Here is a 15,525-nt window from a genome sequence, read left to right on the forward strand (position 1 = left end):
TTTCAGCTATCTGAAAGTCTGTATCATATTGCCCCTGCACTTCCTCTCCTCCAGGGTATACATATTTAGGTTCTCTAACTTCTCCTCATAAGTCATTTGATGGAGACTCCCCACCATTTTGGTTGTCGTTCTCTGGACCACCTCCATCCTGTCTCTGTCCTTTTGAGGTATGGTCTCTAGAACTGAACACAGTACTCCAGGTGAGGCCTCACCAAGAACCTGTACATGGGGATTATCACCTCCTTTATCCTAGCATGTAGCCAGATGGACTCAGGACCAATGGTTATGCTCCCCTGCCAGCAGATGGAGACTGAGTCAGATTTCAAAGCTGATGTCACCCTTGCAGGGACCTCAGCCCTTCAGTATTTCTCTGTCTCCAGCAGATGGTGGATGTACCTTTCCCTATGAGGATTTCTGTATTTTTTGGAAGGAGAAATTCTACATTTCAATTGGAGAAAAAAATTGAGACCCGCTGTCCTGCGGTGATACCTAAATGTCCCTCCCCCAGTTGAGAATTCCTGAGGCAATTTCTGAGATACCTCAGAGGCGTGCTTTGGTCCGGTAGGCGGTTCCCGGTTTGAACTTTGCTGCGTAAGCAGCTGATAGGCAGCGGATGCAGGAAGCCGAGCGCGGCAGTGACGGCCAAAGCCCTTTCCCCCGCATCCGGAGACCGTCTCTGTATTCAGCTGGTAAGCGCTGAGCCCAGGTAAGTAAAAAAAAAAAAAAGAGAAGAAGATTTATCTCCTGATTCAGAGACGCTATACTTACGTGATCTCGGGGTAAAGGAAAGTGGGCTTCCAAGCGGGTTGAGCAGCCCCCTAGTGGGCTAGGCCCTGCTTTAGGCTTGGTCGGCACACCACATGGTAGGCTGCAGCTGCGCCATCCTGCAACAATCTTTGTGCATGCTGCATTGCCCTCCATAGAACGTCGGTACACATTGTGCGATGGCTCTGCGCACACGCTGCACCCATAACGTTGCGCGTACATATGCACACAATCTACTAAGCGTAGAATACAGGTAAAGCCTGGCACTCGGTCTGTGCTTGTGCCTCGCCTCGTTCCACATAGGCACCCGAAATCTGTGTGAATAAAACTTTTAGCGTGAGCCGACAGAATGCACAGTAACTGCCGCCAATGGCTCCGGCAGCCAAGAAACATTAGCGCCTTTCTCTCTTTCGCTGCTTGTCATATTAAGCCTTCACAGTCTGACCTGGATTCCAACTTACATTAGCACTGTGAGGAAGCCCAGGCGGACCTGGCCTTCCCGGATTTTGCTAAGCCTGGCTCCTCCCATTCAGAGGATGGGTTAGCCACAGCCTTAACTGGAAGTATCACGGATCTGAGTATCCTGTGACTGGTTCATCCATGAGAGAGGAAAATTCAGCGGCGCCTACCCCAGTACCTCCTGGGCTAGGCATGGACCCGGCTGCCTTCTCCTGGGTGGAATTTTTCCAGGGCCTTCAAGCCTTTGTACAGGCACAGTCTGCTACCTCACTGGCCCCTGTCCGGACTGAACCTCAGCCGATAAGCCCTCCCTCTCCCAGTCCTATCGGCAGACCTCGAGGCATGCCCTGTCTCACCAAGGGTATCTCTGGCAGGGACCTGGATGGCACAGACGAAGAGGAGGATACGGATTCCTTGGAAGATGGGGAAATTCCCCCTGGCTTAGAACCATATCGGATCATGTTATGGTTTTTCCATAGAGACAAATTGCCAGCCCTGGTTTCCCAGACCCTGAAGATACTGGGAGTTCCTGGGGTGGACTCTATGATAGAACCAAAGAAGAATCTCATTCTGATTTCCCTACGGAAAGCCTCTTGCTACTTTTCAGTACTGGAAGCCATCCAGGAGTTAATTGACCTGGAATGGGATGCCCTAGAAGCAAGTTTTAAAGGGGGACGAGCGTTAGAAGATATATACCCACTGGATCCAGCAGTGAGAGAGCATTTGTGTTTCCCTAAAGTGGATGCACTGGTCTGTGCTGTCTCTAAGTGAACAACTATCCCAGTGGAGAGAGGAGCAGCCTTGATGGATGCGCACGATAGACGGATGGAGTTCATCCTTAAACAGGCCTTTGATGCAGTAGCAGTGACCTTACAGATTTCTTCTTCTTGTGCCCTGGTAAGTCGTTCATGCCTACTCCTCTCTCAGGAGATGGATGACTCGGGGGTGAATTCTAGAGTGGTTATGGAACCCGCTGCCTTCTTTTTAGCTGATGTGGGCTCTGATCTAGTCTGTACTTTGGCCAGAGGAATGGTCTCAGTGGTGGTGGCCAGAAGACAGTTATGACTGCAGAATTGGTCAGCAGATGCAACCTCCAAGGCAAATCTTACAAAGATTCCCTTTAAAGGATCACTCCTTTTCGGAAGCGAATTAGTAAAGCTGGCCAGTAAATGGAGCAAATCTCCAGTTCCCCCGGCTACCGGAAGATAAGAGAAAGCAGTTACAGTGCCCCTCACCTATGAGGGGTTGATCCATTGGCTCTCAATGCTTTCACCCCTACAGAAACTTGACATTTCAGAGGTCTCAGCCCTTTGGAGGCTCAGTCCTTTCGTAGTCGACGGTCCAAGAGAGGGGCAGGTTCAGGTTCATCCTGAAACCCCCCCCCCCCAAATAAAATTTTGCTACCCATCCTCGGAATGAGGAGATAGAGGATCGACTGTCCCTTTTCTACCAGCGGTGGGTTGAGATCAATTCGGACAAATGGGTACTGGAGTCATATGAGAAGAATATACACTGGAATTTCACAGCACTCCTCAGGACATATTCATGATGTCCCCTTGCCACTCCTAGCACAAGAAGCAGGCAGTAGAGACTACTCTTTTAAGGCTCCTCAGGATGAGGGCTATAATCCCAGTACCTGTGCCCCAGGAAAATATGGGGTGTTGTTCCATCTATTTCTTTTGCCCTATCCTGGACCTCAAGAGCATCAACCAACATCTACGAATGAATCATTTCTGCATGGAAACCCTATGCTCCGTGATAATGGCCGTACAATCAGGCGAGTTCTTAATCTTCCTGGACCCATCCGAGGCCTACCTACATATTCCAGTCCGTCAAGAACACCAACATTTCCTACGCTTTGTGGTACTGGGTCGCCATTATCAGTTCCGGGCACTTCCCTTTGGCCTAGCCACCACTCCCAGAAAATTTTCCAAGATTATGGTGGTTGTAGCGGCAGCATTGAGAAAAGAGCAGGATCACCTTGGGATTTCTCCTCAAGCCCTCCCTAGCCTTATCCATGGCTCCACATGGAAGAACTTTAGTTTATCCTTGGCAACATTTGGGGTGCTAGAGCAATGGCACTGGTTGGAACTGACCTAGTGGATTGTTTTTTGTTTTTTTTTTGTTTTCTGGAGGCAATTGCAGGAACTCATGGAGGCCTATCTACACATTCCCATCCATCCGGACTCACTTCATGGTCCTGGACCAACATTTTCAGTTTCAGGGCCTTCCTCTTGGCCTGTCCACAACCCCACGCACCTTCTCCAAGGTGATGGTGGTGGTAGCAGCGGTGCTTCAGAAGGAGGGGGTTCTGGTACAACTTCAGTGCCGGGAAAAATAGTGGAAACTATTCTAAAGATCAAAATCATAGAGCATATAGAAAGACATGATTTAATGGAACACAGTCAACATGGATTTACCCAAGGAAAGTCTTGCCTAACAAATCTGCTTCATTTTTTTGAAGGGGTTAATAAACGTGGATAAAGGTGAATCGGTAGATGTAGTGTATTTGGATTTTCAGAAGGCGTTTGACAAAGTCCCTCATGAAAGGCTTCTAAGAAAACTAAAAAGTCATGGGATAGGAGACGATGTCCTTTCGTGGATTACAAACTGGTTAAAAGACAGGAAATAGAGAATAGGATTAAATGGTCAATTTTCTCAGTGGAAAAGGGTAAACAGTGGAGTGCCTCAGCAATCTGCACTTGGACCGGTGCTTTTCAATATATATATATATATATATATATATATATATATATATATATATATATATATATATATATATATATATATATAAATGATCTTGAAAGGAATAAGACGAGTGAGGTTTTCAAATTTGCGGATGATACAAAATTATTCAGAGTAGTTAAATCACAAGTGGATTGTGATACATTACAGGAGGACCTTGCAAGACTGGAAGATTGGGCATCCAAATGGCAGATGAAATTTAATGTGGACAAGTGCAAGGTGTTGCATTATAGGGAAAAATAACCCTTGCTGTAGTTACATGATGTTAGGTTCCATATTAGGAGCTACCACCCAGGAAAAAGATCTAGGCATCATAGTGGATAATACTTTAAAATCGTCGGCTCAGTGTGCTGCAGCAGTCAAAAAAGCAAACAGAATGTTAGGCATTATTAGGAAGGTAATGGTTAATAAACGGAAAATGTCATAATGCCTCTGTATCGCTCCATGGTGAGACCACACCTTGAATACACTGTACAATTCTGGTCACCACATCTCAAAAAAGATATAGTTGCGATGGAGAAGGTACAGAGAAGGACAACCAAAATGATAAAGGCGATGGAATAGCTCCCCTATGAGGAAGGGCTGAAGAGGTTAGGACTATTCAGCTTGGAGAAGAGACGGCTGAGGGGGGATATGATAGAGGTCTTTAAGATCATGAGAGGTCTTGAACGAGTAGATGTGAATCAGTTATTTACTCTTTCGAATAATAGAAGGACTAGGGGGCATTCCATGAAGCTAGCAAGTAGCACATTTAAGACTAATCGGAGAAAATTCTTTTTCACCCAACGCACAATTAAGCTCTGGAATTTGTTGCTAGAGGATGTGGTTAGTGCAGTTAGTGTAGCTGGGTTCAAAAAAGGTTTGGATAAGTTCGTGGAGGAGAAATCCATTAACTGCTATTAATCAAGTTTAGTTAGGGAATAGCCACTGCTATTAATTGCATCAGTAGCATGGGGTCTTCTTAGTGTTTGGGTAATTGCCAGGTTCTTGTGGCCTGTTTGGCCTCTGTTGGAAGCAGGATGCTGGGCTTGATGGACCCTTGGTCTGACCCAGCATGGCAATTTCTTATGTTCTTATGAAATTCCGGAGGGCTTGCGGGCTCATTCTACATGTTTGCAGGTGGCCTCCTGGGTGGAGGCGCAACTGGTGTCTCTTCAGGATATTTGCAGAGCAGCGACTTGGAAGTCCCTTCATACTTTTGCACAGTACTATCGTTTGGATGTGGGAGATTCAGGTTCTCCTTTTGGTGAGCATGTTCTGAGAGCGGGATGCTCCAGGTCCCACCCTAAGTAGAGGGCTTTGGTACATCCCAGGAGTCTGGACTGATCCAGGTACATACAGGGAAAGGAAAATTGGCTCTTACCTGATAATTTTCATTCCTGTAGTACCACGGATCAGTCCAGAACCCGCCCGATGGGGGTTGGTGGAGAGTCAGCCACTCAGCTGTAGTATTGTTCTTTTGCATACAGACTTGTTTGAAAAAGTTTAGTAGTTCTCAATCTTTTAATTAGTTGGTTTTACATTGGCTTTTCTATTTTATGCTTGGGTACAGATCAATACTGAGGAACTGCAGGTGGCACTAGGGTTTATGAAGCAGTGTCAGTGAAACTTTCTCTGTCTCCATCTGCTGGCGGGGATGCATAAACCCAGGAGTCTGGACTGATCCGTGGAACTACAGGAACGAAAATTAGCAGATGAGAACCAATTTTCCTTCCAAGTCTCACAGAGAGCAGAGACCAGCTCTGGTTTGCTGTAAGGGACAGTCCTGAAAGCTCTATTTAACTTCCTGAGATGGGATAATTTCTTCCAGGGAGTCAAGAATGCAAGCCTTCCACTGTGGCAGGTGTAGTCAACTTGGAATCTGAGCTTAGTTTTGAAGGGATCTGGCCTCCCTTCCTCTCAAACCTCATAGGGTCTCCTTGGTACCTAGTACAATCCTTCTTGTAAGGTTAATGTTTCTCTTCTGTCTGAATCTGGCCTTTCTCACTTATTACTGTGAGAATGTCGAGTGATATAGCCAAAACAAGGATGGCCATTCTTAAGTTAGTTTTTTTTCTTGGATAGGTCTTTGGTGTGTCCTATTAAAGCAAAGTGGTTTCTAAAACATTGATTTCAGGAGGAATAAAGGAAATGAGCGCTTCTGCTCAAGCAAGTTTGAAGGTTCCCGAGGGCTGTCAGGTCCTCTTGGCAAGGGTACAGGGCTACTAGTAGGCAGAAGTTGAAGCTGTCTTTCTGGAAGATAATGGCAGGGCAGCTTCCTTATTTCTGATGCACCTCAGTGTAGGTATGCAGGCTGGGAGAGGTTGTACCTTGGATGCAGGAGTCCTGAGAGCTATTGTGGCTGGGTCTAGGTGGAGCTTGGGTATGTTCCACTGCTGTGGCGTGGACAACAAGGAAGGTGAAATTTAAACTTACCTTTTAATTTTCTTTCCTTTAGTTCTGCCAGATCAGTCCAAAACCCATCCAAGAAAGCCACAATGATCAAGAGCCCTCAGTCCGGCAAGTTCACAAAACTTGAAACAAGTATGTTGTGGACCCCTGTGAAGGCAATTGGCCTAATTATGACTTTGATGTAGGGATTATCTATTTTCTGGGTTAATGACCATGGAGTGAAGTTTCTTGGCTGCATCAGAAATTAGTCATGGTAGTGATTTGGCAACCAAAACAAATAACTGCCTTTGGTTGATATAGGATACTGAAAAGCTGAAGGCAGGACCAGACCCCTGTAGAAGGAGTGGTCAGTTTTGAGCTTTTTTTTATCTGTCTCCATCTGCTGGCAGGTGGGGGCACAACCTACTTGTCTGGACTGGTCTGGCAGAAGGAAAGGAAATTAACAGCTAAGTTTAAATTTCACCTTTGTATCCTAGCTGCAGGGCTGATTTTTGACCCAAAACAATTGAATACACTGAGTTTCTTGGGAATGCCATTTTGTGCAGACAACAGCAGAGAAATGACTGATGTTTACATGGTGAGTGAAAACTTTTGTCATTACTGCTGTGCTGCACAAAGAGTAGCAAGGAACCACTCTTCAAGAGTAAGCCAGCTCACAACTCCTGTCTGTCTAAAATTTTCTTTTTCAGTTCTCATGCTGGACAACAATCCATCCTGAACTTCAGGAATAGAGTTATGCACTCTCCAAGTACATTCCGATTGCACTAATCTGTCATATATGAAAATGTCTTCATTCCACACCTTACTAGAAAATTATATTATGTAGTTTTGTTTGGCAGCATGAAAGATTGGAATGATTGATTATATAGAGTGCCAGCACATAGTTGGGGGATAGAGTGAGCTCCTTCTGTAGGAGGGAAACCCAGAGGGACAAAAGTACAGAGGTTGTGTAGGATTGTTGTATTGGAATAATGGAACCAACATTGATTAAGCTGTTTAGGGTTAGGGTAGTGGAACCCCTTCTTTTTTTAAGAAGGAGGCTCAAAGGAATACCAGTAGAGAGGCTGTGTAGGGTTGGTGTAGTGGGCCTCAGCAGTATAATGGCTATAAGTCAGGGTGGTAATACCTGCAGAGGGACAATGGTTCGGAGACTGGATTGGGTTGTGTTGAAGGGAAACCATGGAGCCAGCTGTGTAGTAGTGAGTTTTTGTAGGAGGGCCAGCAGTGTGGATAGATATGTAGGATTGGGAGTAAAAATGTAACTGATTGTAGAAAGAGTAGGACAAGAGTACCATAAGCAGAGCTGATGGACTGGCAAAAACATATATAAAAGCCCCTTCCTCTTTCTAAACCTTTAGTGAGAGTTGAAGTCTGAAAAAGGTACCTTCTTGTTCTCAAACGTCAAAAGCAATACAAGTATCTTCCCCTATTACTACGTAGTCAATAAGTTTCAGACAAGAGGGTTCTTGCAAAAGACATTTTACTAATGCTGTCATAGCAGGAGCATCCATTTTATGCTGTGAGAACAAAAACAGGGCCTTGATGTCTCCATGTTCTGTGCAGCATTGTAGGAGGCAGGAACTGCTACGAGCCAGCTTTAACAATTGGTGGATGCACCCATTTTGTATTGCAGCACAGTTATGAAGTCAGTATTTCCCACTCTTCATTGTGGGAGAGGAGGAAGTGATGATATAGTTCTGCTGCTGAGTGCAGCCATTTTGTATAGTAGAAGCAGAACTATGAATTTAACATGCCTTATGCTCCATGATGGGAAGGGGAGTGACATCGTTGTTCTGCAACTTGGAGCAGCCATCTTGTGCTGCAACAGCAGCAGAGTTGTGATATTACCATGTCCTGCTTTTCATTGTTAAGGGGAGGAAATTACATCACTGATTGCAGCTGGAGTAAATTGTCTATTCTCAGTAAAAGTGGAGCTCTCAAGATCAGCTAATTCAGGTATTGAAAACTTAGATATCCAGCTGTGATCTGACTATAAACCTTCTTTTATCTTGGGTTCAAGTTTCCCTTTAGAGTAAAGGCTGACAGCAGAAATGATAAGCATACACTAACATGATGTATTCTTTTTGTTCCTAATACAATGAGACAGACAGGATGCATTCCAGCCTGTATGTGTGCATGTGATGTCATCACCACAGTGGCACTAAGCGAAGTATGCCCAAAGGAAGATAGCAAAGGTCATCATGATGATGGCATTAACATTAACAACTGTGCTCCAAAGTGGGTTTTCCTCAATGTCTGTCAGCTTCTTGGATGCTTCTACTAGTTCTTCCTCGCTTGTGTTGGGTTCCACCTCTGGTGCAGCAGAACTCAAGCCACAAAACCAGTCCAGACAGCGCCTTGCAAGGCTATGCTTCTCCACTGCTGCAGGATCTGTGTGTAATGGAGGGGAGGGAGAAAGGGGGAAATGTCAGTGCCGGGCAGAATCCGCATTACCAAGCACAGGGACTTACTGCTCCATACAAATGTAATTTAATCACCTAAAAGTCGATTTTAAAACGAGCTCATGTGCACCCATGCATGTGCATGTCTGTGCATGAGCGAGGATATGCTAGGATTTTTAAGCATGTGTGCACTTACACGTGTATGTTTTAAAATGCACCAATGCTCCTAATTTGAAGAGGTTAATGCACCAATTTGAAGAGGTTAATGCACCAATGCTCCTAATTTGAAGAGGTTATTCGAGCACATCTAGCACGCGCATGTCTTCAATAGGACCAGGTCAGCTTTTATGTCCGTATGTCAGTGAATTTTAAAACATGTTCGCACGAGACACATTCCCAATTTTCCAATTGGTCCACCAGTTTGTCCAGTTAATATCATGGTCTTTCAGACCCCTCTGGTTCTTCATCCTGCAGGCTGTCCAGTTGGCCCTGACCCCTCACCCTGGCCTATAAAGCCCTAAAACTCGGGATCTACAGACTTGCTCCTCCTCAGGAACAGCCATAAAGTAACGTGGATATCTAGTGTGTGTGTGCTGCAGGTTTCACTTTTAAAATTTGGAGTTATGCATGTAAGTCTTTGCCCCACCTCTTTTCCCCCTCATCCCTCACATGTGAACATATTTTGCGGCTTTTTAAAATCTGCTTTTAAAATTGACCTGATACTGTAACATAACACTGTTTCTACTATGAGGCTATCTCCCCATGACTATTATCTTCATTATAATCCTTTTGTAATCCCCCCCACATTACAGTGCTCTGTCTGTTATAACACTCTTTGGCTTCATACCGTGCACCTCCATCTTGTGCTCCAGGCTCCCATTCTCTGCTGCCTCCTGCTGCCTAATGGCCTTCTTTCTCCTGTTTTCGTCTTCCTCAGCATCAAGGTCAAAACGTTCCTCCTTGCTGTGTCTCAGGCTGAAGACCAGGCGATAGAGCTGTATAGGGGACAGAGACAGAACTGAAAGAAACTAAAGGGAGAAAGAGGTTGCATGGTTATGGATACCATGAACAAAATGATTCAGAAAAAAATCCAGGTTTATGATTGGTAAGCCAGGATCATAAAATGCAGGGGTTGAAACATTTTTAGGAGCCAGGAGAATTCTTTTTTTTCTTGCTTGTTATTTTGCTTGTTGTTTTGGGCTTTTCTCATATTTTGCATTTTTTGTGTAGTATTTTCTTTTTTTGCTCCCCCTCTTTATTTTCTATTTTTGCTTTTTTTTTTTTTGCTTTCCCCTTCCAAGCACTATTCCCATCTCGGCCAGCTTGTTGCTGTCCCTCTAGGCACAATGCATTGCTCTCCCACCAAACTTCCTCTTCCTGTAGGCACTCCCTCATCCCCAATTCCCTTCCCAGCTTCTTTCTCTGTTTTAGCCATTCCCTCTCTCCCAGCTTCTTGGCAATGTCTTTCCCCCCCCCTTCTAGCTTTTCTCTTCCTCCTCCTATGTGTCCTGGTAGTCAGAGGACAGCACAGGGCAATGGTATCTCTCGTGTGGTTTTGCTGGCAACAGCCATGTCTTTCCCCATCCTGTGCCCAGCTGCACTGCTCCCTAGGTTCTACCAGCAGCATCTTTTCCCATGTCAGGTGCTGAATTCTAGGCATCTAGGCAACTTGACACCAAAGATTTTTCCAGCTTGAACATACTTCAAACTACTTTTAATCAGCAACCAAGACACCAATCTTTGGCAGAAATGACTTTTGCGATACCCAATAATATTGCAGTGGGCTGTAGCACAGTTGAAATTTCAGGGAATTTGCTTCATGAATCCACTTAGTTTCAGTGGAATTAACATGCATCATGATGTCATTGATCCAAATGATGATAGTCATTTGGTCATTATTAAATACCATTTAAGGAAGAAAAGGCTGACTCTATCTGTGTGTGAGGGGCGGGGACATCCAGGAGTTGGAGCCAGGAAGAGAGGAGTGTATCTGGCAGCTCTGCCATCATTTCTTCTTCTTTAGAACTAAATATCAAGAGAGAGAGACAGAAGTCTGTGCACTGAGGAAATAGAGACAGACAGCTGTTCTTGCTTCATAGCTGAGCTACATGTAAAATCTCCCAACATTGGACAGAGGAGCCAGAACCTGAGAGATTTCCTTTCCAGTGATATCCAGAGCACATGACTGGATCACCCTCCTAATAGGCGGAGTTAAATAATCTAAACTGTGCACAGAGAATATCTTAGCAGAGGAGAGAGAAAGCTTATTTCCTTGCCTTTTGTCACAAATTCAGTATCTCATCTTAACTGCTTCAGCCTTTCAGCTGAAGTCAAGCATAAACCTTTGCCACAGCCACATGAGATAGGGCAAGGAAAGAGAAGCTTGATGGACTGTGAACTTTCCGTAGAAGACTGAAACTAAGTATCTAGTAAACCATTTGGGAAGCTCCCCAGGAGAGAGAGATCTTTCACACACTGCAGTTCTCATCTATTTGGGTTGTCATCCAGCCAGCTCCACCATCAAGAGGGACATTTTCTTGATTGTTTTTTTCCCGCACAGTTTTGTGTTTGGGACAGGGTGCTCCCTTTACCAACTGGTGGATCTGTCCCACCCCCCTTATGAAAACTCAGGGTAAACCTTTATTAGTATTCCTTATTTTTATTTTTATTTTTTTTACTATCCATTTGAGTGTGTTGGTTGCCCTGGCTAACAGGCTATATACCTAGTGTTATTTTTCCATTGCTTGATTTAAAATAAAACTGCAAGTTTATATTATACTTCATTATTGTGCTTTTCCTATTTAATGTTCTGGTTGGATTTACTGTCTATGTACACAATACTAGTAAAAAGGTTAATTACTGTTTTATTCTGGTGTGATGATTTTATCTGGTCTGTGGTGCCACAAGTGAGAGGTTGTTTGGGAAGGGCAGGGAATTGTGGTATCGGGGTGACCGGGACTCTGTCTTATTCCCCACTCAGGCTACAAACCCAAAAATAAATCATATTAGTAAATATAATTTCTCATGTAGTACTCCCCACCCCAAGCATAGAGGTAATTCATAGTCCGAACCAAAGGGGGGGCCACATATGAATAAAATAAAAATAATATATAGCAACAGGCACCTAAAAGCCTGAAACCAAAAAGACAAACTGAGCTAAAATGACAAATGCCAGACACCACCACAATGATAAACGAACCCCTGACAATCAAAATGAACAAAACACCAGAAATACTTAACACAAAAGTACTTGATGCCACTCTAAACAAATGCGTTTTTAACAGACACCTAAAACTCCAAAGATCATTTACTTGCCTGATCTGAAGTGGTAATTTTTTCATCCAGAAGGAGAAATATAAACTGGGCTCATTTTGTGCAAACTTTTAAAACTCTAAAACCATTGATTTAAGCTGTGCTTAGGAGCATATAGGCAGCCAATTCAATATGGACCAAATGGGGGATATATGATAGAAAACTAATATAAAGAGTGGTTGCCAGGGTTAAGTTTGCATAAGATATGGATATTGTTTAAAAATACCATCTTAAAAACTCACATAAAATATAAGACTGCCAGCATAGTTTAAAGATGAGATGAAAGAGGCAATTAAAGCCAAAAGGGTATCTTTCAAAACATGGAAAGCAGACCCAAATGAGAATAGGGAAGAGCATAAGCACAGGCAAGTCAGATGTAAAGCTATAGTAAGGCAGGCCAGAAAGAATTTGAAAAGAAGTTTGCCATAGAGATAAAAATAATTTTTTCAAGTACATTCAAAGCAAAACATCTGTAAGAGAGTCATTTAGATTGGTAGATGACCAAAATATAGAGGGGTTGCTCAGGGAGATAAGGAAATAGAAAAACAACATGAATTCTGGGACTTCGTCTTTACTGAGGAGGATGTTGGGGGACACCCACACCTGAAACATTCTTTGATGGTTATGATTATGAGAAACTAAAGCAAATATTGTGAAACTGCAAGATGTAATAGAGCAGACTGACAAACAAAAGAGCAACAAACAACTAGGACTGGATGGTATTCACCCAGAATTCTGAAAAAGCTCAATCATGAAATTGCAAACCTGTTACAAGTAATCTGTAGCCTATCATTCCTGTGCGTACCCCAGATCAGTCCAAACAAGTGGGTTTATTCATCCCTACCAGAAGATGGAGGCAGAGAACAAAACTTTGAAGCACTGCTACTTAACTGAGAGTGCCACCTGCAGTCTCCAGCAGATGGTAGAGGTGCTAATCCTGAAGTCTGGAGTTTTAGAAAGTTTAGGGAGATCAGAAGATTCCTGGAAGGCTCCCCAGGGTGTTAGGTTCCTTTGTGGGCCTTCCCTTGGGTTGAGCGGGGGATTGGTAATTCCTGTGCTAGCTCAGCCCTTGGTGGTCAGGGGGTTGAAAGCCAGGGGTTCCTGGTTCCCTCACCCCTTCTGAGTCCTTATCTCCAGTGCTTGCTTTCTCCTGCGTCCAGAAGTCAGGGAAGTATCCTTTTCCCTTTTGATTTCTTGCTGGTTTCTGTGAGCTGTTTGTGAGGCTTGTGTCTTTAAAAAAAAAAAAGAATAAAGTTCAGTGCAGAGGCAGCAGGAGCAGCGTCAGGGTTGAAGCTGTGCTGAAAGGCCTTTTCTGCCGGGAGGCAGGGCCGATGAGTGAGGGCTGAAGTCTTCCGATCGGTGGGTCGGCTGCTGGTTCGGGATCGTGGAAGTGCTGCCGGCGGGGTATTCTTCGCAGCGGGTCTATTTTTAGCCAGTCCGCATTTTGGCCTGGTGCCCGCTTAGTGTGGGAAAAGTTGCCGCAGCTGCGGTCTTCAGGGGGTTTGCCTTTCTGCAACCGTGTTTTGTGTGAGCAGCACCTCGGAGGAGACGGGAACTTCCACAGGACCTGCGGGAGGGGGGTTTGATGCACAAGGTCAACCTACTCAGTGCTACAGGCCCCAGGGTGGTTGGAGGAGCCGTGGCCATTTTGAGAGCACATGGCAGGAAAAGGAAGTCACTCTAGGGCCTTGGAACTCCACTCCCCTGCTTTCTCCCATTGATTTACCTACTGCTGAGTGCAGGGAAGGGATGGGGTCCAGGGGGATATGACTCAGGGGAGGTTCTCTCTGGATTCGGAGTCCATTTCTGCGGATTTCGTCCTGCTTCTTCATAAGACCTATTTGGCTAAGAAGGAGGCAGGTGCCCACTTTCCAAACAGCCCCAGGTGGCTAAGAAATCTTGGGGAGGGGAAGGGGGGGGGGGGGAGAGGTCAGAGACCTCCGGGAGGCTCTTGTGTCTTCTTGGGCTGGGACGATCCATGGAGGACCAGTGGCAGGATGAGCCAATGGACCCTGTCGTGTTGGGGATCCTATGCTGGTTGTGGCCGATGTCCTGGTGGCAGAAGGTGACGACTTTCATGTGGTTTGGTTCTGCAGATAGGAGCTGGGTCCCCTGATTCCTCAGGTATTAGAAGAGTTGAAGATCAAGTTGCACAGGAGGCTTCAGATGATGAGGGGGTGAACCCGGTCCTAGAAGGGCCATGCGGACCTCCTAAAGCCTTTCCTTTGCCCAAGATGGTAAAGATGTTGGTGATCAGGAGTGGGAGTCTCCCGAGATGGGCCTGAAGGTGGCCAGAGCTATAGGCAAACTGTATCCCTTGCTGGAGCAGACCTTGGAAGATTCCCAAGGAGGATGCGGCAGTTTCCGCAGTGACCAAGAAGACCATCCCAGTGGCAGGGTGGGCCTCTCTAAAGGATATCCAGGATCATCAGCTAGAAATTCTGTTGAAAAGGCTGTTTGAGGTTTTGGCCTTGAGCCTTCGGGTGGCAGTCTGCAGAAGTTTGATGCAGAGAGCCTGCTTGTGCTGGTTGCAGAAGGCTCATGAGGTAGTGTAAGGGACAGTGGTGGAATCTGCCCAGGCTGCCCGTTTGGAGGTAGGTGTGGCCTATGTGGCGGATGCCCTCTGTGACTTGATTCGGACTTCTGCCAGAAATATGGTCTCGGCGGTGGCAGTGCAAAGGCTGTTGTGGTTGCAAAATTGGTCCACAGATGTGTGGCCTAAGGCCCACTTGTCTAATCTTCCATTCAAGGGCAAGTTATTCTTTGGAGAGGATCTGGAGCAACTCATGAAGCAATTGGGAGAGTCGAAGGGCAAAAAGTTGCCCGAGAACAAGAAGGTCACCAAGAAGTCCTTTCCCTTGCGTACTTGTTTTCGAGATGCAAGAAGATTTTGTTCCAGTAGATCTTTGGTATCTGCGACACAGCGTAGACTTCCTCAGGACAGTGGTTTCCAAGGGGGAAGGGGAAACAAGCTTAAACAATGAAGGCAAGCTGGCCCACTCCTCCCTGGAGGTGATCGGATGGAGGCTGTCCCTTTTTCTACGAGGAGTGGACCAAGGTCATGTTGGACCAAAAGGTGCTGGAGGTGATCAGAGATAGTTATGTCTTAGAATTTTCTCGGCCGCTCAGGGACGCCTTCGTAGTCTCCCGCTGCGTCTTCTGTTACAAACAGGAGGCGGAATCCCCTACGGCGTAACTTTACTTCTGCTATGGCTGGCTTGCAAGTCCTAAACAAAACAACCTAGTCTAGTAAGCAGGGTTTTAAGTATAGGGGCTAACAGGGTAGAAGGGAGGCTAATTAACTAAGGGGGGTTAGGAAATCCTAACCTTTACCTGGCAAACTGGAAACAAACTGGGGAAACTAGTAATTGCGTTGTTGCACATCTACTGAAATCACCCCACTTACACAGTAGCGGCGGCATTTATGCATGTCCATATAAAATTGGGCGCA

The 15,525-nt window shown here is 45.3% G+C and overlaps 1 protein-coding gene across 2 annotated transcripts in view; it reads right to left on the reverse strand.

Annotated features, from left to right (window-relative positions):
* Positions 1-7,801: 7,801 nt before the first annotated feature.
* Positions 7,802-15,525, reverse strand: part of SLC5A2 (solute carrier family 5 member 2) — a 67,039-nt gene continuing 59,315 nt past the window's right edge. The window contains exons 14-15 of one of the 2 annotated variants that reach the window (XM_029606838.1): positions 9,610-9,757; positions 7,802-8,751 (exon numbers count right to left, since the gene is read on the reverse strand). In XM_029606838.1, the coding sequence (XP_029462698.1) occupies positions 8,522-8,751; positions 9,610-9,757 (378 nt within the window). In that variant the 3' untranslated portion in view covers positions 7,802-8,521. Of the gene's footprint in view, positions 8,752-9,609; positions 9,758-10,668; positions 10,788-15,525 lie in introns of those variants that run through there. The other variant, XR_003857499.1, reaches the window with a different exon arrangement.

The sequence above is a fragment of the Rhinatrema bivittatum genome, chromosome 6 (assembly GCF_901001135.1).
Source record: "Rhinatrema bivittatum chromosome 6, aRhiBiv1.1, whole genome shotgun sequence".
Taxonomy (NCBI): Eukaryota; Metazoa; Chordata; class Amphibia; order Gymnophiona; family Rhinatrematidae; genus Rhinatrema; species Rhinatrema bivittatum.